The sequence below is a fragment of the Solenopsis invicta genome, chromosome 7, assembly GCF_016802725.1.
Source record: "Solenopsis invicta isolate M01_SB chromosome 7, UNIL_Sinv_3.0, whole genome shotgun sequence".
In the NCBI taxonomy this organism is placed as follows: domain Eukaryota; kingdom Metazoa; phylum Arthropoda; class Insecta; order Hymenoptera; family Formicidae; genus Solenopsis; species Solenopsis invicta.
Window position 1 is genome coordinate 1,730,556 of NC_052670.1, and position 26,157 is coordinate 1,756,712.

Consider the following 26,157-nt stretch of genomic DNA (forward strand, 5'->3'; position numbering starts at 1 on the left):
ATTGCGGGATGCGGAGCAAACGGCGCGAAAAAAAAACATAAAAGAATGTAAATTTGTAAAAAAACAAGTTCGAATAGCGATGCGGTAGATTAAAAACAAGCGAGAAAGACATCAAGTCGCAAAGTAGAGCTAATCAGCCAAATAGTGAGTATACACCAAACGATATTAGTTTGGTTTATTTTCTTTCTAGATGTCGGCCACCCCATAACTAATCCGAAGTGTCCTGAACTGTCATAATTAGTAATAACTTCTAAATAACTCAATTATTCCCGGATGAAAAAGTTTGTCAAAATTTTTATATAAATTTCAGAAAAACTCCAGAAATATTGAAAACAATCTACATCTTATCTCAGAATTTTTCATACACTCGTATAAGATTTTTGAAATAGCCTAAGATAAAAAATCTAAAAAATTTTCTAAAACGTTATAAAATTGTATAGAAATTTTAGAAAATTTTGAAACTTATGTAAAAATTCTGAAAAATTATTTCAGAAATTACATCTCATCAATTTTCACATCTTTTTTTAATTTTACTAACAACACTGCATCTGTATATACGATAAACCTGATAAAAATTTTTATCAGAATTTTTATATGAATTTTTATATGAACACGTCAAAAATATTGAGAAAAAAAATTTTTGTTGTTCGTGTATGTGAAATATTTTAAAATTCGTATAAAATGTCTGAGAAATTTTTTACAAAGTTATAAAATTATACGCAAATTCTGAAAAATTCTGAAAAATTTTATAATAAATTTTTTAGAGAAAAACTTTTTACCAGGTTTATAAAGTAATTTTTCATAACTTTTATGTAAATTTATGACTTTTTAGAAAATTTCTTAGATTTTTTTTATCTTAGAATATTTCAGAATTCCCATGTATAAACAATTCTAAGATGTTGATTTTCTCAATATTTCTGAAAAGTGTTCCAATTTGTATAAAAGTTCTGAGAAAAATTTTCGTCAGTAAATGGTTGAATTATTTACAGATTATTACTTTTAATATGACGAGTTCAGAACACTTTTCTTGCCAACATCTATAAAATAAAAATTAACCAAACTTACCGTTCGGAATATATCCATAAACAACGATGTGTCGCTAACCTTGAACAATTTGACAAAGGACCTTTCGTGTCGGCTTTTAACTTTTATCGCACCTCGACTAACTTTCGCGCAAGAGCCCGTCCGTCGACCTGTATTTATAGGCAGCCGATCGAGAGAGTAGCCATAGTCACTATCGTAGAAAACTGTGCGCAACCCCCGATCGTACATTTATCGTTGCCTCGGAGCGTTATCGAGGCGACGATGAAACCGCAGGGTGCTACTAATCGAAATCGATCGATCGAAGCGTTATTGTATCACAGGATACGCGCGTTTTTCGCCTTGAGTTAGCTCCTCGTCGAATCGTTTATGCACAACGCGCGCCCACGTAAAAGAGAATACGCCTCCGTGTTCCGCGGAATCTTCGTATTCCGCGAAAAAGTCAATCTTATTTCCCGCACGTGTCACGACTAATAAGATAACAGTTTATTTGAGAACATATCATATTGCGTTTTTTCGAGTTTTTTTTTTTTAATTACGCGCAGATCTCGTTACTCATTGTGTAAACGCGCTGGGGATGTCACGGGCACTCGTCACCAATCGAATTTCGCCGGGAAAGAGAAGGAGAAAAGCGAAAAGGAATTTTCTTGCCGTTTAAATTATAAGTAATGTATTGGGCAATTTTCTGAACTGATGCGCTCGTTTCGATAGACTTCAAGGACTATTAATGCACTCACGTAACGACGCGACGCACGGGCGATGAATCATCGCATCCTTCTACCTTCCATTTTCTGCCTTTACAATATAAAGAAAAACCGACGTACACCTGTCTCCCGCGCTTTCGGCACACGTTATCGATTTACCAGGAATGAAGAATGACGTGAAGTTTAATATACAAAGTTTAATGTACATTGTACAATGTTCCCTCGTCGTTTCTCCAATTTACAGCAATTGGCGCGTCAAACTCTTTGATTTTGCTCGAGGTCGATTTCCCTTAAGATGAGTCATATCTCAAAGCATCACTAAAAATTTCAAATTCCAGAATTTCGTTCGAGTGTCTGTGTAAAATTTAAGCACAATTCACTCACGCCTTTAGAAGCTATTTCATTTTTTGTTTACTCTCAATTCTTATGTAAAATTGCGTTTTTCAGATTACTTATTTGCAAATTTGATGGGGAAATAGCATTGCCAATTAAGTCAAAATTTTTACACGTACTAATAAGACTCTAATGAATATTTGTGCAAAAATTCATTTAGATTCACTTACTCGTTTAAAAGTTATTTATTTAAAACTGCATCAAAATATTCGCTGCAAAAATCATTTCATTGTTTTCTTTTTTGCAGCTACACTGTTAAAAATCGGCAGCAGAATTTAATGTGATGTAACGAGAGCAAATTCCAAGCAAATACATCAAAAACATTTAATGTAAATTTATTGTTATCAAAAGTGCATTAAATTTCATGCACATGCTTTTCAGTTATAAACACATTAAATTTAATGTGTAACTTAAAAATAGATTCAATTTCACATTTCTAATAGTGTAGTTTCAAAGCCAAAATTCGGGCATTCGCAACCAAAATTTGTTCTTGTTGATTAGGAAAAAAAAAAAAAGAATGAACCCAGAAAAGCTTCCATTTTTTAAATTTCGATAATTCTTAGCTCGTACTGTATATAAGCCACAACCTCCTCAACACACGGTCTCGAAGATAACATTAGACATCCGATAATTGTTCCAAATGTAAATATAACGAAGTACGTATAGTTGACAAGGAAAAAAGAAGGAAGGGAGAGGATTGAGTAAAAAAGACGCGATTGTTGATTCGCCTGAAGGAAGAAGAAATTCTCTTCCCGGAGAAATTCGTGACACATTCCACGGCAAGTGAGACCGATCCTTTGTTGATCCAAGATACGTAATAAAGTGTAAGAACGCGCGCGGCGACGTGTTACTTTCTTATCTTCCGCTCCTAACGCTCGTTTTACACAATGAAAGGTTGAGACATAAAACAAATCTGAAACATTTCGGGCCCAAGTTATCGATGTAGCTGTTCACAGGCCTTTCCGTAAGTACTTTTAATTGTATTTCGTCGCGCACCCATTTTCTTTTCTCTTGCTGTGCTTTTGTACAGGCGTGTGCACGTTTTTTTTTTTTTCCACCGGGGTCAAAGTCCGCCTTTGCCTCTCGGTCTCGGTAGGTATTATGTCGAAACGCGCGGTGTCTCTCTTCGCGTGCGATCGTCACGAGACGATATCACGGTGTGATTTCGGAAAATGTAAGAGAAATAATGCGAACGCGATATCGAACGGCGCATTACGATATTCTACGCGTCGACGAAACAAAAGTACCTTATCTAGGCACTGATAAGGAAAAAAAAATTGTCTTTCCGCTATTAACAATTACTATCGGTATCTGCTAAATAATGCCAAACGGCTAGTTGTCCTTATCGCGAGCGCATTTGCTTCTCCCGCACACATGTATAAATACGTGCACACGTACGTACGCATATTATCGTATTTGCAACATAATGAGCGGCAGCAGCAAGTAACTTTAAAGACAATGGATCGCTCTATTATTACAATGATGTAACAACAATGAATTATCGCGGTGATGTGGAAGCCCTGGCAGTCTCAACTGTTAACGAGAGAGAGAGAGAGAGAGAGAGAAACGAGAGGAGGTAACCGCACGGCGACACTCTGCGCGGTTTATAGGTCACGTAATCGCGAACGGTTCTTACATTTGAAAAGGTGATAACCAACGCGTCGAACGTTCGCGAAAACTCGCGCTCGTGTTACGTCCGTTCGGGAAAAAAAAAAGTGAGACTATATATAGGAAAAAAAAAAAGAAGCGGGGCGCAACGTCGCGTTCCCGTCGATCACATTTCTACCTCTGTGTTCATCGCCGCGCGACGTCACATATCGTTTCAGTCAATGATTAGAAATAATTATGTCGACTGTTTCCACATTACCTCGAAATGCCGCAAAAAGTTATGCCTAACGCAAATACTAAGGCGCTTTTCATTTTTTTCTCTCTCTCTCTCTCGACCGTTAGCACACAGCTCCCGTGCGGCACTTATCGAAGTTATTTAATAAAGAATTATAAAACTTACCGATTCCTTGGACTTTGCGTTTATCTCGATGACGGTTCTCTGCAGCTCGCAATTCTGCCGGTGCAGAAGATTGATCTGCACACACAACAAACGATACTTACATAAGTTATATATAAATTAAAATCGTGTACAAAAAAAAAGAAACAGAAATTGCACGAAGGTAATAACCGAAGGTCATAACTATTGCATATTAATGTATATGCCAATTCCTCTTCGTTTCTTTCCTGTGAGAACGTTACCTTGGTATTACCGTCATGGGATTAAAAAATTATAATTATACGAGCATTAATATTTATTATATATTAGGTTTTACTATTAATACATCATTAAAAAAATTCTTCGATGTAACGAACAAACAGATCGAAAAATTAGTACCCTGTAAGCGTTACAATATTATTTAATATTAAATAATATTTCTGAAATATTAATATTTCAGAAATAATAGTTAACATTAATCAGGAATATTAATAATATTTAATATTAATAAAAAAAATTAATATTAATAAAAAAGGATTACGTCCACTCCTCATAATATTGCATAAATATTATATGAATATTATATGGGAAGTAAATAATATTTACTTCAACATTTTTAATTATCGGTAATATCTTTTAAATGTAATAATTATAAAGTTTATGAATATTTTATGGATAATAATTCACATTAATTTTTTAAAATAATATTCGTAGAACATTTTCGTAATTTTCTACAGATAATAAAATTATATATCATAAATATTATACAAAAACCGAATTATTATTTTAATTTCTAATAATATTCGTATAATATTTTAAAAATATTATCGTGTTTATATGATAAGTCTCTTAAAATGGGGATCAGAATTAAAGAAATTCATAAATGTGGAGCGATATTATTACGGTTTCACGATTGTTGCCAAGCAGCGGGAAAGACCTTTAGCATTCGATTCACGTTCGAGGAGGGATTTATCCGCGAAATCCGGAAAGAATCCCAACACGAGCTGATCCGGGACGCTTAATCCGAGAATAGTCCGGCCTGGGGTGTTTCTTACACCCCAGTGTTGGAAAAATCATGTTCGCGTCAAAACAAATTTTTTTATTGATCCATAATACATACATATCTTTCGTGCAAAGATTCCAGGATTTAATTGGTATAACAGAAACAATAAGTTATGATATATAAGTATACATAATATCTATTAAAACTAGCTGGGATGTAGAAGACACTTCGGATAAGCGTTATATGAAAGATATATGAAATCAACCAAGTGTGGTAAAAATTTATATTGTAAATTCGAAATGCTGACATGAAAATTTGAACCGAGATTTGAGTTAAAAGGTACTATAAACTATTGATATCTTTATGTTTAATAAAAACACTTTTTCTGCACGTAATTCTTTTACAAATTTAGTATTTATATAATTATCCAATTATGCATTTATTATATTTATATTAATTGAACGACTAAACAGTTATTAAATTAACAAATTTCCAACCAATCGAAAGTATGCAGGCTTCAGATTAGTGGCTTCAAATTAGATAACATGCCAATTTTAAAATAGGATGTTTCTGTAAATGTTTATTTTTATTTTTAATAGAAAATTCTATAATTATTATAATTTTTATATTCATATAATAATATAATAATAAGCAAATATAAAAATAAATTATTTTCAATTCTGCAAGAATAAATAAAAAACTTTATATAATAGTGACTCTTGGCCTTATTTTAAATTGTTGTAAAATAAATATTATATATTTCTTTTTTTGCTACTCTCATTATGAACCATTAATATACAATTGTAATAATAAAAACTCGTAAAATGTATAAAAGTGTTTATTAACTAATTTTTTCATTTTTTTTTTAATACTTTTTTTAAAAATATTAGTTTATTAACTAATTTTTTCATTTTTTTAGAAATACTATATTAACAAGCTGCTAAATGTGCTGATTTTATTTGCTTCATTTTTAATATTTTCTTCGATTCTTCATACTTTTTTCAAAAAACATTAATTAAATATGTGTATAATAATGTCCTCAGATATCAATAAGTTATAGTACAATCAATATTACAATACGCGGTGTAATAACAATGACTTTCAACTACGTAAAAATCACTCCAGGTAATCGTTTACGCAAATAAACAAAAACAAAAAAAACCAAAAATGCGGTGACTATTCCCGAGCTAAGGTGATCGCACCCCGAGTTTCCGACTTAAATATTAGGAAGCACAATCAGAAGGAAGTCCGGTGGTGCCGCGTGGATACAGGACGTGGATACGATGCGCGTTTACATTTGCCGCTCTTATCTTGCGTTTGCATTGCGATAACGGTCCCCCACCTCCCCACAATCCTCGATGCGTTATCTCACATGACCCCTGGGTATACCGTCAAAACCCCCCTTCCTCTACGGGGTTCCCCAGAGCACCCCTCCCCCAACTCCCCTTCCGTCGGTCGTTCGCCGCGAGATAGAAAAAGCGCGCGTCTCGACGTTGGTATATAAAGTGTCTCACAATCTACTTTTTTCACAATTCCGGAAATATCTCCGATCTGATTACGAGCTCGTAATCAGGTCTTTCTCTCTATTTTTCCCGACGGTACATATTTCCCCGCGCGATATCCGCCAGTCCGTCGTCTTCGAACGATCTAAAAGATCCATGATCGTAATATCGTTATAACGGATAAGGAGGAACGTAATGTTTGCTCTACACTCGTTCGCGATTATTGGGGAACGCGACATCTGTTAAAATAATTTCTAATCACAACGTAGCCCTTTTCTCTTATCTGGACTAACAGACATCTGTGCGTATATCAAGTGTGTGACTTTTTTTATTTTTTTCTTTCCAACATGGGAAATACATTCGTGAAGGTTATTAGCAAAAATAGTTTAAAAGAAAATCGCAAATATTCGAGGTATAAATTAAACACTTAATTGCCCTTGAATCTCTCTTGTGAAATTGATTGTGAAATTAAATATGAAATGACTATGACAAAAAACGATCCTCTTAGAAAGAGTTAAACGTACAGTTTCGAAACATTAAAAACAAATACATCATATAAATATATGCCTAATTAAAAAAAATTATATATTACGTTTTAACATAATTATCACGATAATTTTTAAATAAATTCCCAAGATTTTGCCAATAAAAATTGAGATAGCAATTGTCAATAAGAGAAATTTCACAAAAATTAAAATTATAATAGGTAAATTAATCATAGAACTAATTTATAGTGGAAAAAAGTAAAACAATAAATTTAAAAGAATAATATAAAAAATAATATAAATTGCTGTTTTTCAAATTCATACTCGATGTAATTTGATTTAAAAAATGTACGAATTCTTGATAAAGTTTTCAAGCTATTTCAGTAAATGTATATTTTAATAAATATTTTAATAAATACATGATATAAATGTGATAACATTATATATAATGTAACTTACATGATAATATAAACGTAATATATAATAAATATAAATTAATTTTGATATAGATTCTACAAAAATATATTTACCTCCGCATCTTTCGCTGCGAGCAGATCTTGCAGTTGATTGCATCTTTCATTTGCCTCCTTTAGTGCCTTTGATCGTTCGTCTGGAAATAAAGAATGGTAAAAATTAATTAATTGCATTGGATTATGGAATTTTATAAATCGTACTACTCGACGTTATGAAATTTATAATACAAATTTATATATAAGAAAAGAATTGAAAGGAATTATATACCGTGATAATTATGTTGTGACATAATTATCATAATAATTTTCAAATAAATTCTTAAAAGTATAAGATTTTGTCCAAATAAAAAATGTCAATAAAGGAAATGTTAAAGAAACAACAATAAATTACATTTAAAATCATTTTATAGCTGTAAAGAGTAAAACAACAAATTTAAAAGAATAATGTAAAAATTATAGTATTAATTGCTGTTTTCAAATCTATTCAAGCTCGACGTAATTTCATTAAAAATATGTATGAATTTTCGATAAAGTTTTCAAGTTATTTCACTAAGTTTATACTTTAACAAATAATTACAAGCAAGATAATTAATCAATAACATACACTGTTTTGATTACAGTTGCTAACAAAGTTTTATAAGAACCGAAAACAGTTCGCGCCACACGTGACTAACGAACCCAATCGGTAATAGTTTCTCGGTCGGCAAGATGAAATGATCATTTGACAGCCGCAACCTAACCCTTCACTAGAATAACTACGCGTTACGAAAATATCGAGATCTGGAATCGTGTAGATTTTAAAATGTTAGTACATACCTATTTCATCAACAATACCATCAGATAGAGCCTCCTTGATTCCCCCCGTGAAATTCGTGATCTGTCCCTTTAAATTGGAGAGACTGGATAAACTATCACCGAACCACGCCATTATACGCGTTAACGATTTACGTCGCTTGCGTGATTCAATAAGTACACTGGAATTTATCACTGAGAACAATCGTCGTGCGTGCGACACATCGCAATGATGGAAAACTTGGATTCGTTATGTCTATACGAGTAACAAAACATGCCAACACGTACATTTGACAGCAGACAGGTTGGAATAAGTCTTTCTTGACGGGTTTCAGAACGCACCAGAATTATAAAACGTGATTCACTTGTTCGCGTCTCGCGGATTCTGCGCAGTGAGCGATTATGCCAGCTGTTCAAATTACCTACGCAAGTTCGTTCTTTTTCCATGTCTCAGGAATGAATAACTTCTTGCACGATTCATTATATATATATTTTTTCACATTACAGAGGTAAAGGTAAATAATCTGTGCAAAAAGTTCCATCCTGGGGAAATATAGAAAAAGATATCTATAGAAAAAGAACAAACCTTATGGTAAAATTTAAAGAAGATACAGAGAAATTTAAACAAATATTTAATTTAACTCAATTTAAATAATTTAAAAACACAATATATTTAATTAAATTAATATATTCCATAAAGCATAAAAATATAATAATTAAAATCAGTAATTTTAGAAATTAAAACTTTTTTAGAGTTTTAAAAAATTGAAATTCTTAGAAAAAAAAATATTTTAAAATTTAACTTTTCTTTTCATCTTAGATATATTTAAAATTGTCTTCAATCTGGTTTGATTCCATTCAGAGAATAAAAAACCGATATTCTACAAAAATCATATTTAAAATGTAAAATCCGACTATAAATATCCCTTTTAATATATTATAAGTATTGATTTCCATTTATTTGAAAAGCTAGAAATTATTATTGAATACCATTTATCATTTCATATTATTCTTATTTTATGCTATAAATTTTAATGACTATTTGAAATCTTCATAGCTGAAAATTAAAGTTTCACTTGTATTGTAAATAAAGAATATTTTTAAAAATAAAATTGCATCGCGTAAAGATATATAAAATCGATAATATATGCGCGAAATTTTTTATATTTTTCTATTTTATTTTGTACATACTTATTTCAATGAAGATTCTAATATCGTACTAAATATAGAGAAACCGTCTATCTTCTTATAATCTACGTATTTTAAAGTTGCATTTATTCTGACTCGATGATAGATGCGAGGTTATTACTTCGAAATTGTATCATTTGGAAGAGGAAACATAATTTGTGACGGCAATTTTGGAAATGTTATCGCGAATTATCGATTTTTGTCGCGAGTGCGACGTTAGCGCGCATTACTAATTTATTTTTACTGAAAATATACTCGTCGCTCATGGAAACCAATGTTATTTCTGTCGTTAGTCGTTATGTCTCCCTCGTTACGTCGAAAATTGGAGAGTCGCTTGATGAAACGCATACAAACCGCTTTGGGAAGTGCGAGGAGAACTTCCCGAGCGAACCGCATGAGTTTGTTTCCGCCGAAGAGGTTTTCGCCAAAATGAGAAGTTCTGAGCAAACGTAACGATATAAAAAGAATTAAGTCATATATAAATAAAACTGTAATGTGGATAGAAAGGATACCGCATAAATTACGCTAATGCTATAATATTAATGGCACATGAAAGAAACTTAAGCAGTCAGTAAGTGAATCCAGTCAAACATAATTTAAACAGCAGGGTATAAACAGTAACAAATCAAACATGTTAATTTCTTACTGCTTAAGTCATATTGCTCAAGTTTTTTTGTATATCCCTAGCTCAAGGACGAGAATATAGATTTTTACATATTTCATCAAGAGAATTAATGAAGACTCCTTCATTTCTTTATTTCCCTGGAGAGGGAAATAAAGAATTCTGATTGATTGTAATCTCTCTAATGCAAAAGTCTGTGTTTCTGCCCCTACTCTTAACGACAGTTTGGTATTATAATATTGCGTTAATATTATATATAGCAGAAGGTTCATTAATAAATTTCTATTCTTCACTAGTATTGTTTAGTAGTAATTGTTTAAGGAGGTATAATTGAAAAATTAAATGCTAAAATTTGTTCAAAAATTATAAAAATAAACAATTACAAATATAAAATATTATTTAAAGCGAAACTAATATTGTATTAAAATATCAAATCGATTTACTGTGTAGTGATTAAAAAAGTAAAAGTTGGAATTTTATACATAGCGTCTCGTGACAGATGCATCGAACGATATATTATATATCACGTTACTTTTTAGAAAGGTAATAAATTACAAATTGATATCTTTTAGATCTAATTTTCATAGAGATTTGATTAAAATATCATTTTTTACTTAAAAGAAAAAAAATTATATTAGGTTTTATTTGTTCATTAACCAATACAATGAAAGAAAGAGAGATGGATTCTATAGAAAGATAAGTGATTGTCTTTTATTTTTCTCGATTATTCTTCGCGAAAGGACGTTTTACACATATCGACGTAGCGCAGGAAATATCCTGGACAATCAATATCGTGTGTGCAACAGTACATGGAGGAGAGCTCGAACAATAATCTGAAAAGCGGAAACGCGCGTAGTCGATGGCACGCAGAGAAAGGATTGAACCGATGAAGCTGAAATATGGCCATGCCAGCTAAGATGTATCTTTAAAATAGAGATAACTAATGTCGTTGCTGCCAAAGCTCAATTTATTAGTTATTAAAGTGATAGCATCCCACAATTGAGATTCGAAAGCGCGATTTTTATGTGCACAAGATAATGAGAAACAGCCTTTTCATCATTTTCTTAGCTACGCGTGTTGAAGCAGGCTTTTAATTTTAGCTAATAAAGTTGTATATCGTAGCAAATGTATTTTATCTGTAATAGCCAACTTTTATGACAAATTCATTCCTGGCTACTATCTAGATATTCAGCTGATATTTCTAAAGGTGCAGTCAATTTGATGCTACATTTGATGCTTCGGAACATTCGATCGACCAATGGCAACAAAGAATTTTACAAATCGACCAATCAAAGAATGCTCCAAAGGTGCATTTGCAGCGTCACCTTGACCGCACCCCAAGTTGTTGCTTACCGCGTAATCGCGCGATACAAATTTTATCGCGTGTCCTTCGCACCACTTTTTCTAGGTAGAGCGATAGAGCGAAATTGCTATATCTTGTAAGCGTTAGCCGCTTACATTTATTGATTCGCTAACAAAATGCATTACGAAACTATAAGGCGACGAATTCCAAAAGACAATGAAATGCTCTAGTAAATAGAAGCGTTGATAAGAGTTTAACTTTAGAGTCATTTAGAGAGATCATGTTGCTCGTGTTAGCTACTAAAGAGCAGATAAACATCGTTTCGCACCTTATAAGTCTGATCCGCGCGACATTTGCTGAGCAATAATGCGCCTCGACGCAGTGCTCCTTTTTACTTGCGGCAGTTTTACATTTTATGTCAATTATGCTGAAGCATCTCGACGTGACGAAATTGCACGGCGCGATTTTAAATGAGACCTCAAAGTCATTGGCTGCGCTCAGTGGTAAAAGCAACGCTTTGCAAATGTTGTGATTCTTTTATATTTATTATTCTTTGATATTTAAATATCGCGGAAACTGTGACGACGCTGGAAATCAATTAAAGAATATTGCATCTTAGTTGCAAAGTTGCTTTTTTTTTGCTGAACGTAACCATTATTCTTTGCTCGATAAACATCATTACTGGCACTTTACATTAACCATTTTAGTCAGCTTATCGTATGCGAGACACACCTTTTTTATATTTTCTTTTTTCAATCATATCATGTAGTATTTATTCAATATTGGTTGGACTTTTTGTTGTTTTCGACTATCTGAAAGTTCAATTTGATTCTCTAATGGTAATTTGTTTAATAATTGTTAAGCCAAATTCTTAGAATATTATTAAAAATCAAAATAATATTAAAATAATATTCCAAAAATATTATTCAATATTTTTAATATTATTTTAATATCATGGAAATATTATGTTAATGTCATATGTCCGTTATTACATAATATTTGTGGTATATTCAATATCCGAATATTATGAAAATATTTTACGAATACTATTGTAGTCAAAAATTAATGTAAATTATTATGCATAAAATATGCAAAAATTTTACAATTACTATATTTAAAAATTATAATATTTCCGATAATTTAAATTTTTTTCATGAGAGAGCGCAACGGAGCAAGATAAAAATCTTCCAGCTTTAGAAACAGTAGTAGTAGTAGTAGTAGTAACATCTTTGAAAAAATCGCGCGCATGAATCTCGAAAATTTCTATCAAGTCCAAAGAGGTTATATACACCTCTTCGATCGAGAGGATCGAGAGCCATGAGCGCGGAATCGAGGGACGGCGTCGAGCGCCCCCTCTTCCGAGGTCGGCGGCGAGAAAATCCTAGAAGGATGATGACGAGAGAAAGAGGGCGAAACGAGGAAGTGGTCCGTGATAGTAGGGGGCGGCGATGCGGCGGCCGATGGTGTTTCGACGATAGGGGTGGCGCGCACGAGCGCGAGCGCCATCTGGTCGTGTTCAGTGCCCGGCCACCCTCGGTACATCCCGTGTGACTCGCGCTCGCGGCTTACGGATTATCGCGGCTAGTTTTGCGGGCCCGAGGATTGGGACAACAGTAGTGCACCGTGCCTTAAATACAGTGACCAGTGTATGCCTTGAACGCGACGCAAAAAGGTAATTATCAGCGGTGCTGGTGCCAATGCAAGTCCTTCTCCACTCTCTTTCTCCCTGACGGACGTGAAATGTGTGTGGAGCAACGAGAAGAACGGCATCGACAACGACGACGACGATGACGACGACGACGGAGGTGGTGGTGGAGGTGGCGTAGGGAGAAGGCGGAGCAAGGTGGCGGCGTTGCACGGAATAGACGGAACTCGCTCGCGTCTTAAAGAACGTCTTGCTCCTCGCGAAGCGATGTCGAGAAGAGGCGCACGCGAATCGACCAATCGATCGGCCCGCCTGCCGCCCCGATACCACGGCACGGCATTCGCGCGACCCGTGCGCGGGTACGAGTAGAGAAACGATCGCGCGTAAGAAAGAAAAAGAGAAAAAGAGAGAGAGAGAGAGAGAAAATCGCGGCGCGTGTATGTACTTGGCGCAACCTCGGGGATGTTTCCCTTTAGGCGTTTTTCCCCCCTCCCGCGGCCCGTCAGGCCGATATATCGGCAATGTAGTATCGGGGCGGGCGAAGGCAAAGACGCGCGTCGCGAGGGAGATTCCTCGGGGTCTTCGCTTGCCGAGAAGTGGTAAACGGGGTAACGAAAACGTGGGCCGCCGCCGCCGCCGCCGCCGCCGCCGTCGCCACCACCGCCGCCGCCGCCTCCTCGTCGCCGCTCGGCCGCGTCCGTCGGGTCTGCCTCCCGCGCGCGATTGATCGTCGGCGGCGCGGCGCGCGTCATTGCCGTTCGTCCGCCCGAGTACCGCTCGCTCGCCTGCTCACCCGCTCGCTCGCTCGTTGGCGAGAGTAGTAGTCGCATGTCCGGTCGACGGCGACGACGCGATCTACGGCGTGGAAACGGCGCTCGGCTGTTAGGCGGTCGCAGTCTCCTCATCCGTCTCTCCGCCCCGGTGAGGGTGCGCGTGCGAAAACGGATGATCGGGTAGACGAACGCTGGTGGGTTACTTTTTTTTTTTCGCGCCGCCGCGCCGGTGCATGCGTCGTGTCGCCGGATCCCGCACGTCGGATGCGGAAAACGGAGAACGGAGTTTGAATCCTTGCGAGTTTCCCTCGCGATCGCTCCTCCGATCATCCCTCTGACGTGTTCCATCCTCCCCCTTCCTTCCGGAATGTCTCACGGACGGAGGAGACCTTCCGTCGCGCGAAGATCACGAACTCTTGAGCCTGATTTAATTCCTTTCGATTAATTATCGGCGCGTTTAATTATCGCGACGTCTCCCCACCCTCACTTGCCTCCTCTTGTCTACGCGACGTCTCGTTCGTCCAAGTTTTTCCCAAAGTAGTTTCCCCCGTCGAACTCGCACGACGTGACTCGGATTTGTCATCTTCTCTGTCCGACAATTAAGCTCGAAACGTGACTTCGTTTGAACGCACACTCGTCACGGTGCCAAATTTATGCGGAGCCAGCAGCGAGGCGAGTCAGATGACGGGTTATTTGCTTTAGCTTTCGACGAGAGATAAGAGCGGAGGTAAGCGAACGATTTGCCGCTCGTGTTGTGTGTATCTCTGCTCCCCTTTGGTTCCGCGCACAAGTTCATTATGGATATGGAATCGAGTAGAATTGAGTTTAATGAGAAAAACGCGAGTCGCTTATTTTCCTCGAGAAGATGTAATAGAAAGGATGACTCTTCCTTTAGCTTCGCGCATTTCCGGTTTAACATTTTTTTTTTTTGTGAAGTCAACAGGCAAGCAAATTTGGATAGAGCGATAATTATTTACTTTGTTCAAAAAGAGTTAATGCACGGCGAAAGGAAAGCTTGCTTCGAGTTGCATGCTAGTTTTTTAATCCGATACTACACTGAGAGAAAAAAGTTAAAATATTGACAAGTAAACGTAACGCCTTACGCACAATGAGGGAACATTGGGGATATTAGGAACAGAAATTAAAATTTAAAAATTAGTTTCTCTATAAACACTGTAGATAAATAATAAGTTGTGTTTCGTGTAACACAATTGTACACTGAGAGAAAAAGTACTAAATTTTAATAAACATTTGTTTGAATACTCGCAATAAAAATTTTTATTAAATGTAAATAAATATTTGTTTAATACAATAATCACTAGTGTAATTTAACTATCATTGTTTTAATGAATAAATATTTATTTATCGTAAAGAAACGTGTCATTGCAGGTATTCAAATAAATTTTTTTCTCAATGTACATTAAGTATATCTTATTAATATCTATTGAGAGTTACATTCAATATTCATTTTTAAAACTGATTCTAAAATTTTAATTCTTATTTCTGATATCTAATATTTTAGAAGCAGTTTCCTTAATAAACATTAAACGTAACGCACAATAAATACAAATAAAATATGAGGTATAAGTGTGTCGTACAAAATACAACAAATTTGTTATTTATCTATAGAGATTATTAAGAAAATTGATTCTACAATTCTAATTCTTGCTTCTAATATCCAATAGCGAATTTAGTTGGACTGCACTAGTGCATATTAAAGCATCTGTACACTAATCTAATCTTATTTAAAAATAGAATATAAATATCATAAATAATAAAATATATATTTTACCAAATAGAATAATAAAATATTGATTGAGGATTTCACAATTTAATCTGTTTATACATTTATATTAAGTATATATTCTTCGTCGATTAGTGTATGTACGGCGGTTTTACGTACGAGTGTGTCCAACCGAATTCGCTATAATATTTCTCAATTGTGTGCAGGGCTTTACTCGCGACGTTTTCTTCGATACTTATTAGTTTTAAAAATATATGAGCGTAATGAGGAAATATACATTTCAGAGAAATATAACTCACGTTTCTTATTAATTGGTTTATTTTCTAGAAATAGCATTTTATTTCGCCGTATTTAAATAAAGATTTTGGTGAAATAAATTTATATCTCACAAACCAATGTTTAAATATGTTTTTCTCGGTGTATACGTGGAAAGAACGGTTTTGTTAAAGTAAAAATTTAGCTAGACAGAGATGGAAAGAGTCTGAAAATAATTTTGTTCGACTCTTCAAATAATTATGTAAGACGCTCAAGCTAATTGCTAAAATGTCAAAACCTTTTGCAGCATCATCATTATGCTTACAGCGGCCTACCTAATTATTTTAATAGTCCAATAAAATTATTTTCAAATCTGTGTTTAGCTAATGGACGACTCTCTGAACACTCAAAGAAATAGTCATGCAAGTACAGTTTTTTGGCTGCAAAAAAATTAACTGAAGTAGATAAATAGCAAATATCAATCGTACTTGTTATAAAATTTGACTGATTGATAATGGGACCTAAATTGTTCAAAAAGTATTGTTAAATGTTACTGCTATAAATTTTATATGTGACAAACAATATTTTGGTAGATACAAAAAATAGCGATAAATTTTTGTTGCGACACCTAGAAATTTACCTACGTCAGCAAAATATGTTTTTGAGTGCAAGCGTTCACAAGTAGAAAAGCAACTCGAGTAACGTGTCACTGCTTTATCTTTATTATTTCTGTATCATCTTCTTTATCACGTGAGATATAAGGCGAATTACTCGCTACTCGAATCGTTCGCCTTCTCCCTGGCTTCGAATAAACTCAATTTACTTACAACGGTTTTGCGTACGTTATAATTAACCGACTTCAAATAAACTCAGCTTAGTTAAAACAGTTTTGCGTACGTTATGATTAACCTTGCGTAAAATGGAGGGAGAAACATGTCGAGAGGCAAGTATAACGTCTCCTTTGCTCGCCTCGCTTTTCCGCCTTCTGATCTTTTCGCCAACTTGCCTGACTTCGCCTTGACTCGCCTTTTCCTCGCGTTTCGTGCAAACTCGACGTTACGCTCACGACGTGTATATGTCATGTTAATAGAGAAGCGAGAATCGCACGGGCAATATTTCAGTCAATTTATCTAATCTCTTAGTAGACTCTCGCAAACGTGAGATAGGCGAATCGCTCGCTCTACCCGACCTGTCTGCCGTCTTTCCAAGTGCACGGAAAGAACAGTTTTGCTAAAGTGCACTGAAAAGGGTTATTTGCTAATAGCTACCGAATGCTGAGTGAAATAATGTCAATTAAATATTTGGTTAATATCACCAAAAATCATTTTACTTTTCTAAATATTTAATGAGTATAAATTCAATATAAATATTTACAAAATGTTTACAAAAGCAGAATTATTTTCGGTCATATTAACTAAATATTTAATTGGTGTTATGTGTCACTCGACATTTGGGTTGCGTTCCGAAATTCACTGCCACTACTGAAGAAGATCTATAGTATACGTAACGTGAACTGTAGACTTTCAGTACTGGCAGTTTATACCGGAACGCAGTCTTGGATAGCTCATCGAGCTCTTTTTTTCAACGTGTCATCGAGCTCTTTTTTTCAACGTGTCTAAAAATTTAGCGAGATACACATCAGAAGATAGTTCTCTTGAGCACTCAAAATAATTACGCAGGACGTTCAAGCGTGATAAGGGTGCAAGATATTCCCACACAAACAAAAAAATATCTTTTGCATTTCCAAAAGATATCTTGTCATGCCTCGTCTTTTTTTTTAAGAGTTGCGAAAAGACAGCTTTTAGCAATCTAAAAGATATCTCGTGCGACATTTTGAGATATCATTTCAGATATCTCTAAAGATGTCTCAAAGGCATCTTTTATAGAAATCTAAGACATCTTATGTGACGAATATCTTAGAAATGCCTTTCAAGATGTCTTTTACACATTTAGAAATATCTTGAGGATATCTTTAATAGAGACATCTTTTTAAATATCCACAAGACCTCGATGCTTTGATATTCTAGCAGGTAATTCGACCGCACAATTATTTTAATGGGCCAACAAAATTATTTTCGGATCTGTGTCTAGCTAAATTTTTAGAGAGACTCGAGCAAAAAGCTCGTTCCTCCCTTGTGGCTTCTTACATTTCCGCGGTGCCGCTCTGCTCTTCTCGGACGCTGGCGGTGCAAATGCAAATACACACGCACACGGGCACAGGTAGACGTATGTACATACGCACGCAACGCACACGCACACACGGGCGAGTCGATCGATTTTCCGTTCCCGATTCCGCGGGGCGCCCGCGACGTGCAACGATCGGCGGTGGCGAGTCGAGCGTACGCACGCACGCACGCACGCATGCATGTGCGTTCTACACGGACGCGCACACAACACACAGGGGATGTACAAGGGACACAACATTCACGCGGCTTTTCTGTGTCGTTTCTATCGTAGATCTCAGGTCGACGAGTGTTCTGCGATAGAGCCCGCGCGATGCGATCGTTCCTAGCTATAGACACGACCGACGACGAATGAGTCGCCCGCCGCGACTCCGTGTCTGCGATCGGCGAGCCGGGAGAGTTGGAAGATTTTAGGTACGTAGAGCAGTTTTTCACGCCACGTCTCGTCTCGCTTTGCGCCCTTTTCCTACCCGGCGATCTCTATCCCGAAGCGATCCGGATTTTATCCAGTAACGTCGAGCGGAAGGTCGACTTAATTAACCGGAGTTGGACGCAAACTCTTTCTCTCTTTTTTTTTTGTGCAAGATAACGAAGAGCTGCAGCTTGACATTTTTTTTTTAATCTCAGAATTATCCTTCGATTATTAGTTGCGCAGCGAAAACTTGAATTCAGTGACCAAGATAATCAATTTCATGTTGTTCTTTTGTACATACGTTGAGAAAAGGACAATTAAAAGTTTATTTGTGGGATGTAAATTTACTGCGCTGAAACAAATTTTTGTTTAAATACGGCAAAATAAAATTTTATTCCTGGCAGATAAACCAATTAGTTTAAAAAAAAAAATAAGATATATTTTACAAAAACGTATATTTCATCATCACAAATCCAATTTTTTTATACTCAATGAAAATTGAAAACAAAGTAACATGTAACATTTGTTGCCTGTCTAATAATTTGATCTCTTTTCTCGATACTATTATCCCGTACAACACAGACTAGCAAAACATTGCAAAATATTGTTACAGCGTTGCAGCAATATCTTTGCGATGCTTTCTCTATGCGGGATTCAATAAAAATATTAACGTTTAACGCGCTTTCTTGTCATTTTTCATCTTAATCGTTCATTAGACGTGAAACAATTAAGAATGAAATGACAAGAAAGCGCTAACATCTCTATAAGCGCATTCCGAATACGGGCCGTAATATCCGTGAAAGCGGATTTGATTGCAACTGCTACAAAGAGAATAATGTAAAACAGCGAGTCGGAAATATTTAGCATTTTCTCCTTGCGTGTCGTGTCACGTGCGTGGTTAATTAAACGCGAGCTCGTAAAAACTGTTGCCAGAGCGGCCCGGATTGCTTCAATCGAGAACGCTGTAACGCTCTTCCTTCTTCTTTTATTCCACCCTCTCACCATCCATCTTTCTTTCCCTCTCTTTCGGACGCACGCTGGTTTCCCCAAAGTATTCGCAACACCACGTATAGTGCATCCGCGCGGAGTGCTATTCGTTGATTTCCTAATCTTGATAGAGGCAAGACGTCCCCCAGGATGTGCAATCAAGTTTGATTAATCCTCCGTGGCGCACAATCTTGTTTAACATAAAGAAGGCGGACCAGTAGATGAGGGTCTGAAGCTTAACGTTATAACGAACAAAACAAAAAGTCTTCGCATTATTAAAAAAGTTTTTTCTGACCACTAACGTGACGTTCTTTTTTTTTTCTTCTTTAAATCTAATCTCAGTTAGCGCAGTATCCATAGAAGCCTAGTAAACTGCCTGTATAACACGAGAGATGAAATTAAATTCTTGTAAAGTTATACGCAGAGAAAAAATTGAATCAACAACATCAATCTAATTTGGAAATATTTTGTTAATTCAATAACAGTAAAAAATACAATTGAATGAGTAAAATTTAGTTGAATCATTAGTGTCACATATTAGTGACAACCCGTGATTCGATATTTAATTATTAAATCAAATTCATATTACAGCATTTTTTTCTCGACAGTACAGTTTATATAAATTCAACGTGAGATGTGTTCTTTAACATCCACGGATTTTTCCCCGTACCTCGCGAGTCTCTCGGATTAAATGTTACCTATTACAGTTAGCAATTCCAAAATTAATCAGTAGGTAAATTTGACGGTTCCTAAATTATCTTGGCTTTATAACATTAAGCTGTTGACGTCAACTTTAGGATAGATCCGCCTCTGATCCGCGCTATAATTGCTTGACTATGCCGCACTTCCGATTATCAAGCTAATTTTACATTTAGGATTTAATTCTATGAAATTAAATATCTTTCAGACAGAGAGAGAGAGAGAGAGAGAGAGAGAGAGCAAAGGGTTTTCAGAGAATAAAATTTGCAAATGTTGCATCCACTGGAGAATTTTAATCGGAGAACAGAATCCGTCAGTGAGATTAACGAGAATCACTGTCAGAAAACAAAATCCTGCCGCGTGATTCAGTTAACAATAGCGATGGAAAACTGCTTTATTTTATTTTATTTTATTTTTTTCGAGGCTCCGATTTCGTTAAAAACTCTGTAATATGTAGAGAATATAATTTTACAAACGATATAACGAGGTGTAACGACTACAATCGGCGTAACGTCATTACAATGGGACGCGAGCGTAATATAGATTTAATGTAAAAGAATTTGGGAAATCTGCTTCTGCCGAATTCGATGGAAAAAAGAGAGCGGCGGGGGAGGGGTGAAAGAAAAGCTCGGACACGGTTTTTTGCAACCGATCGCCCGGTGTGTGGTATGAAATATTCGACGCTTCGACGGAGTGACTTCCTGTCGATTCCGTTTGGCGTACTACCTGTTTTTTGCGGCGGCGTGTTGCCGACAGGTGCTCGTGGAATATCGGGCGTCCTATCGTGAATTTTCGAGCAAGTGTACACGTCGCTATCGTAACGGTGCCGTTCACCTCTCCCAGACGAGTCGTACGTCTCTAATCTCGTTGATCTTAACGCCCGCGCGAAAAGGGCCTCGATCTCCAAGGCGAGTTCTTTTATCTTCGCGGGGCAATCCGTATTTTAGAATTCGAGTGAAACAAATGGTCGCGCCGCGAGCTCGCTCCCTGTCGCCCGTGTTCTTCTTCCCTTCGGGCTCCAATGCCCGTGAATGCTCTCCATTAATTCTTTACCCCGCGGAGCATAAAATAGCAGTAGACTCGCAATGGAAATGTGACAGTCTGCTCCTTATCGCTTAGTAATAGTCCTTTATCTCTGACGGTTTTGCGAAAGTCGGTTTTGCCTAATGCATTTACTCGGATACCATTGGAAATAATCTCATCATTTACATTACGTACACGATTCTTTTATCGATATTGAAAGAAAGACGGAACATAAGTCATGTATATTTGCGTGAATTTTAATCTCCGTTATGACCTATCTTCAATAGCTTTTCATTTGGAAAGTATTACAGCCTTCGTGGCGAGGGCTATTTTTGTCTTCAGCAGAAAGTATAAATATAAATGTAGATACAAACTATAAAAAGTACAATTTCGATTTCCGACATGATGTACCTGAAACGTATATGCGAAGGTATTTTCCTTTGAACAAGGGCGAGCTGTCGTAAAAATCTCAGCATTCCTGGTTTGACCCCGACCTGGTTCGAAATAGCGAGCAAGTATAGCTGTAGGTGGGGACTCTCCGCATCTAGTTTGCATCGGTTTTGCATTTCTTCGCGGGACAGAGGGGGATGCATCGTTAGAAGCGTGTCGCACTAAAAAACAGAGAGAAAGGGAGAGATCAGGCTGCACTTTGTACGTGTTACCGCTAAAAATACGCGACTGGTGGTAGGACAGGGCCGTTGGGGATGATGTTGCAGCAGCACAGCGCTTGCTTGCTTGCTTGCTTGCTTGCTTGTACCGTGCCACTAAAGCGGACTGCATGTGCATCGAGCATTGTCAATAACGTCGCCAAGATGCGACGGACTAACAATACGTTACGACGTGCTCGCGTAAACATAGAAAACGTTCGTGAGGACGTTTAATCCACGAGCTCTCGCTAATCTCAAACCGGTTCGCGCAATATGAAGAGAATATCAAATAAAAAGAATTAATGAGGTGAAAACGGGGAAAAAATTAATAAAGTAATAAATGAAGATAATACTCTTTCGAGAACCAGTCTTTTTTCTTCAAAAAATCTGTACATCTTAAAAGACAATGCAAACACTCATAAAAACATGTGGGTCACATCTCAAAACGTTACCAAAAATACAAAAATTTTATAGAATATTCTTGTATTATGGTTGAGCATCTGTGTAAAATTTGAGCACAATTCACTTATTGATTTAAAAGCTATTTAATATTTTGTTCACTCTTGATTCTTATGTAAAATCGCGTTTGCAAATTTGATGGGGAAGTATCGTTACCATTTAAATCAAAATGTTTATATGTACTAATAAAACTCTCTAATAAATATTTCTACAAAAATTCATTTAGATCCACTTGCTCGTTTAAAAGTTACTTATTTAAAACTGCAGCAAAATATAGTAATTTACGCTGCAAAAATCATTATGTACAAATTTTTCATTTTTTTCTTCTTTGCAGCTAGTTTCGGGGTAAAATTCGAGCGTTCGAGATCAACATTTTTTGTTGTTGATTAAGAAAAAAAAAAGAATAAATCTAGAGAAGTCTTCAGAGCATGTATTATGCATTTGTTCGGAATCAATTCCGATCGGAATTATTTCGTTTTTCCCGAAATTTCTATTGTGTTTTCTAGGGAAAACGGAATAATTCCGATCGGAATCCATTCCGAAGAATTCCATAATACGTGCCCAGAATTTAAATTTCAATAACTTTTAGCTCGTATTGTACAATCAGAACATCATTCTTTAAAAAATAGAATTGAAAGAATTGGTTTTTTTTTCAGATGCGGATCAAGCATCTCGTAATGTATTCGACATTTTCTTTTTCGTATCTATGTGTCATTTAGGACTCTGTACGTTCTCAATTTTTGAACAATATTCGTGTAATTTATTAAAATTATGGAAGCGTCGTGACGTTTATTATGTTCCTCTACCTTGCACGGCGTCTGAATCCTGCCGTTTCGAGAGCTTAAACGCGGAAATCACAATACCGCGGAAAAATACTCTCGACGGAATTAATCGCGCCGTTAATACCCTACCCCTTTGTTTCAACGAGTTTATTCGCATGCTTCCCCGTTCCGCTCGGACATAAATAATCGCTGTCGGCGCGTTGTTTTTTTTTCTTCACTGTACGTACAGATTACGAGACCCAAGCAGTACCGTGGAGATTTACCGTGCAAAAAAGCAAATATATAATTTCGGTAAGTTCAATTTTCAATTGAAAATTCTCGAGAACCAAACGTGCCGTGATAAACATTACATAATTGATTGCTACGGAAAAGGCGAAGGAGACCAAAGTATTTCAGCTGCACCGTTTGCACCTATCTATAGGTCGTATCGGCTTTTCCCCCTACCGTATTTTTCAAATATATAAGGAACGGCGAACGGCCAAGCGATTAGAATCCTCTGGCCTTTTATTTCGATTATCGGGGTATATTTCCGCTCGTCGGAGCGTAAATGCGGAATGAGAATGGGACTACAGGCGGGATGTCTCACGTCGTCTTCGCAGATGTGAATCATCGGCCCTGGTATCGACGTTCGGAGACGGCCGGAGACGTATTGACACGTGAGCCTATGTGCAATACATAATCGCTGGGCGGGACGTCGGAGGGGTTCGCAAAATTTTGTGAATCAGTTAAACAGACGTTAATGACGCACAACGTAACGAGTAGAGCGCGTCAGAAATTTTTGCTTTGCGCCTGACAATTGGGCGATTGAGCTGCGCCAATGCAGAATTTGCAAATGCGACATTTGTGTAATTGGATAGAATTGATTGCAGCGGAGTGACTCGGTGCGCACCGTCTTCCCCGCCTTCTGGTTTAATGCAAGGTCTCTCTGTCGAAATCAATTGTCCATCCTAACGTGAAATATCAGAATACAAATTCTGCTAATGAGCTTGCGCGAAACGCAATTATGAGAATAGAGACATACAGAATATTGAAAATAACAGTCGTGTAAAAAAAAAAATTATTATCAAGATATCGGTTACCGGCACTAATTTATCGTATCCCAAGATAAGAAATGTCATTCTGAAAGAAATCCAATCTTATTTCCGGATCGGGATAACGGGTCCAGTTTCGAATCGTTATATTCTCGTAACGAGGAAAAGAGAGAGAGAGAGAGAGAGAGAGAGAGAGAGAGAGAGAGGGGAATACGAGCCGCAACGAGAGTCGCCGTGTCGGCGTTATATGCGCGACAATTAGGTGGCAAGTAGTTGGTTTGATAACGTGCCGAGCTCGACCTGAAATCCAGCGCGACATTCGGCCGCTAAAAATAGGAAGCCGTTTACCCGTCCATTGAGATTCCGAATCGATCGATCGCGCATCCTGGCGTGTAACATCGACGAATAACCGACATCTACATCACTTGAATTTCGTTTTTTCCAAAGGGACCGTCGGTGTTGTATCGATCTGTTGACCGTCAACGATGGCGGCGGCGAGCCGAATGACAAGCGGATAGCGTAAGGAGAGGCATTGTTAACTCCCACATCGCTGCGCGTTATTACGAGATTACGCGAGTGGGTGAAGTACATCAGTTGTCTTTTAAATCCGAAGAGCTCCGTTCCGCCGCGCCGCAATGTTTCTGCTCGACGTTGTTTCAAATGGTGAGATCGATATAGACGAGATAAATTTCTAAATCGGGATACTGCCTGGGAAAAGAAGATAAAGTTATAACACCATTTCATGATGATTTCAATCACAATTTCGATGACACTGATATCAATTTGACATAAATACTGGAGGAAAATACGTTTTACCCGATTTTTATAAAATTACATTTGCGTTTAATTTTGAAAATAGCTTGCTCAATTGCGATCTGGCGTGCCATCAGTTCCGTTTTAGCAACACGTTCATTAACTTATTTTGTTTGCCATCATTCTTCCTGTATCTCGAGTAACAATTGAATGATATTTTATTATATCTTTCTCTCGACTTTTTTTGTATTTCCTGTTCAGTGACTTTATTTAGAAGGTATATGACCAGTTATTTTCTGAAATACTCTCTTGCTTCAATAACACAGGTAGCACCTTTCATCTAAGAGCTATATATAATACAACATATATATTTTCATGGAAGGATTTCTTTATTATATGTACCCGATACACGATGACCTATACTTATAGAGTGGTACGTGTATTTATGTCATGTACGACTTTTCTCAATGTACATAATTTCTAAGGTAAAACACAGATCTGGTACTTCACTAGTTTGCATTAAAAAGTCGCATCATTAATGCATGGAACGAGGAAAATATATGCTCTTAAGATTAGTTTTAAGCATTATAAAATACGCTCTCTATGAAAAATAAAAATGCTCTCCGCGAAAGTTTTCTTACTTCTCAAGAATTTTTGAATATTTCCTGAACAAAAAAGTCGACAGAATCGAATAATATACACACACAAGAGTGTTTGTGTGTGTGTGCGCGCCAGGTGTTTTGCCACATTTTTTCTTTTTTTTTAATTAAATTACTGAATACCTTGTGCATACATATGACTTAATAAAAATTAGATGTCAGCATAAAACAACGCTTACTCACCGAATTCTCTGCACAAACATTTGTCGTGTAGAAAAAAATTGAAAATTGCATCACTAGAGTTATGTTCTATCGCGGGAAATGAAAAAGTCGGTAGATCGACATTGCCAAAATTCTTCTCTCATTCTTCTCTTTCTCTCTCTTTTATTATTATTTATCCCTTTAATTTGTGCCCCCGACCGCCGGCGATATCTCACGGCGAGACGTGCCGCGTATGAAGCGTACCCATAACTCGTCACGATCCGACAATATACGTCGGGCCGTGGCGCGATCTTTTAAATTAAAGCCATTAGATCCGCAGCATTATTACCAGAGGCCTCTGATACTCCACGAGTCTCCGTAAAATCCCATAAGTTGACTCAATGACGCCGTTGCCGCAAGGGGAGAAGAGACCCCGTGCTTGCTCGACGAGGTCAATATACGTTTAATGGAATT

At 36.6% G+C, this 26,157-nt stretch overlaps 2 protein-coding genes across 20 annotated transcripts in view; one reads left to right on the forward strand and one right to left on the reverse strand.

Annotated features, from left to right (window-relative positions):
* Positions 1–8,689, reverse strand: part of LOC105195043 (thyroid receptor-interacting protein 11) — a 29,132-nt gene extending 20,443 nt beyond the window's left edge. Inside the window, exons 1-3 of the mRNA XM_011160247.3 lie at positions 8,402–8,689; positions 7,643–7,722; positions 4,147–4,221 (exon numbers count right to left, since the gene is read on the reverse strand). Of these exons, the coding sequence (XP_011158549.2) occupies positions 4,147–4,221; positions 7,643–7,722; positions 8,402–8,513 (267 nt within the window). The 5' untranslated portion in view covers positions 8,514–8,689. The remainder of the gene's footprint in view (positions 1–4,146; positions 4,222–7,642; positions 7,723–8,401) is intronic.
* Positions 8,690–13,028: 4,339 nt separating this feature from the next.
* The window catches only part of LOC105196047, a 54,833-nt gene continuing 41,704 nt past the window's right edge, over positions 13,029–26,157 (forward strand). For 14 of the 19 annotated variants that reach the window (XM_026130484.2, XM_026130498.2, XM_026130499.2 and 11 more), the window contains exon 1: positions 13,032–13,162. The gene's annotated coding sequence lies outside the window, so the exon portion shown is untranslated. Of the gene's footprint in view, positions 13,163–13,976; positions 14,103–14,507; positions 14,636–18,364; positions 18,505–26,157 lie in introns of those variants that run through there. The other 5 variants (XM_026130485.2, XM_026130486.2, XM_039452260.1 and 2 more) reach the window with 5 other exon arrangements.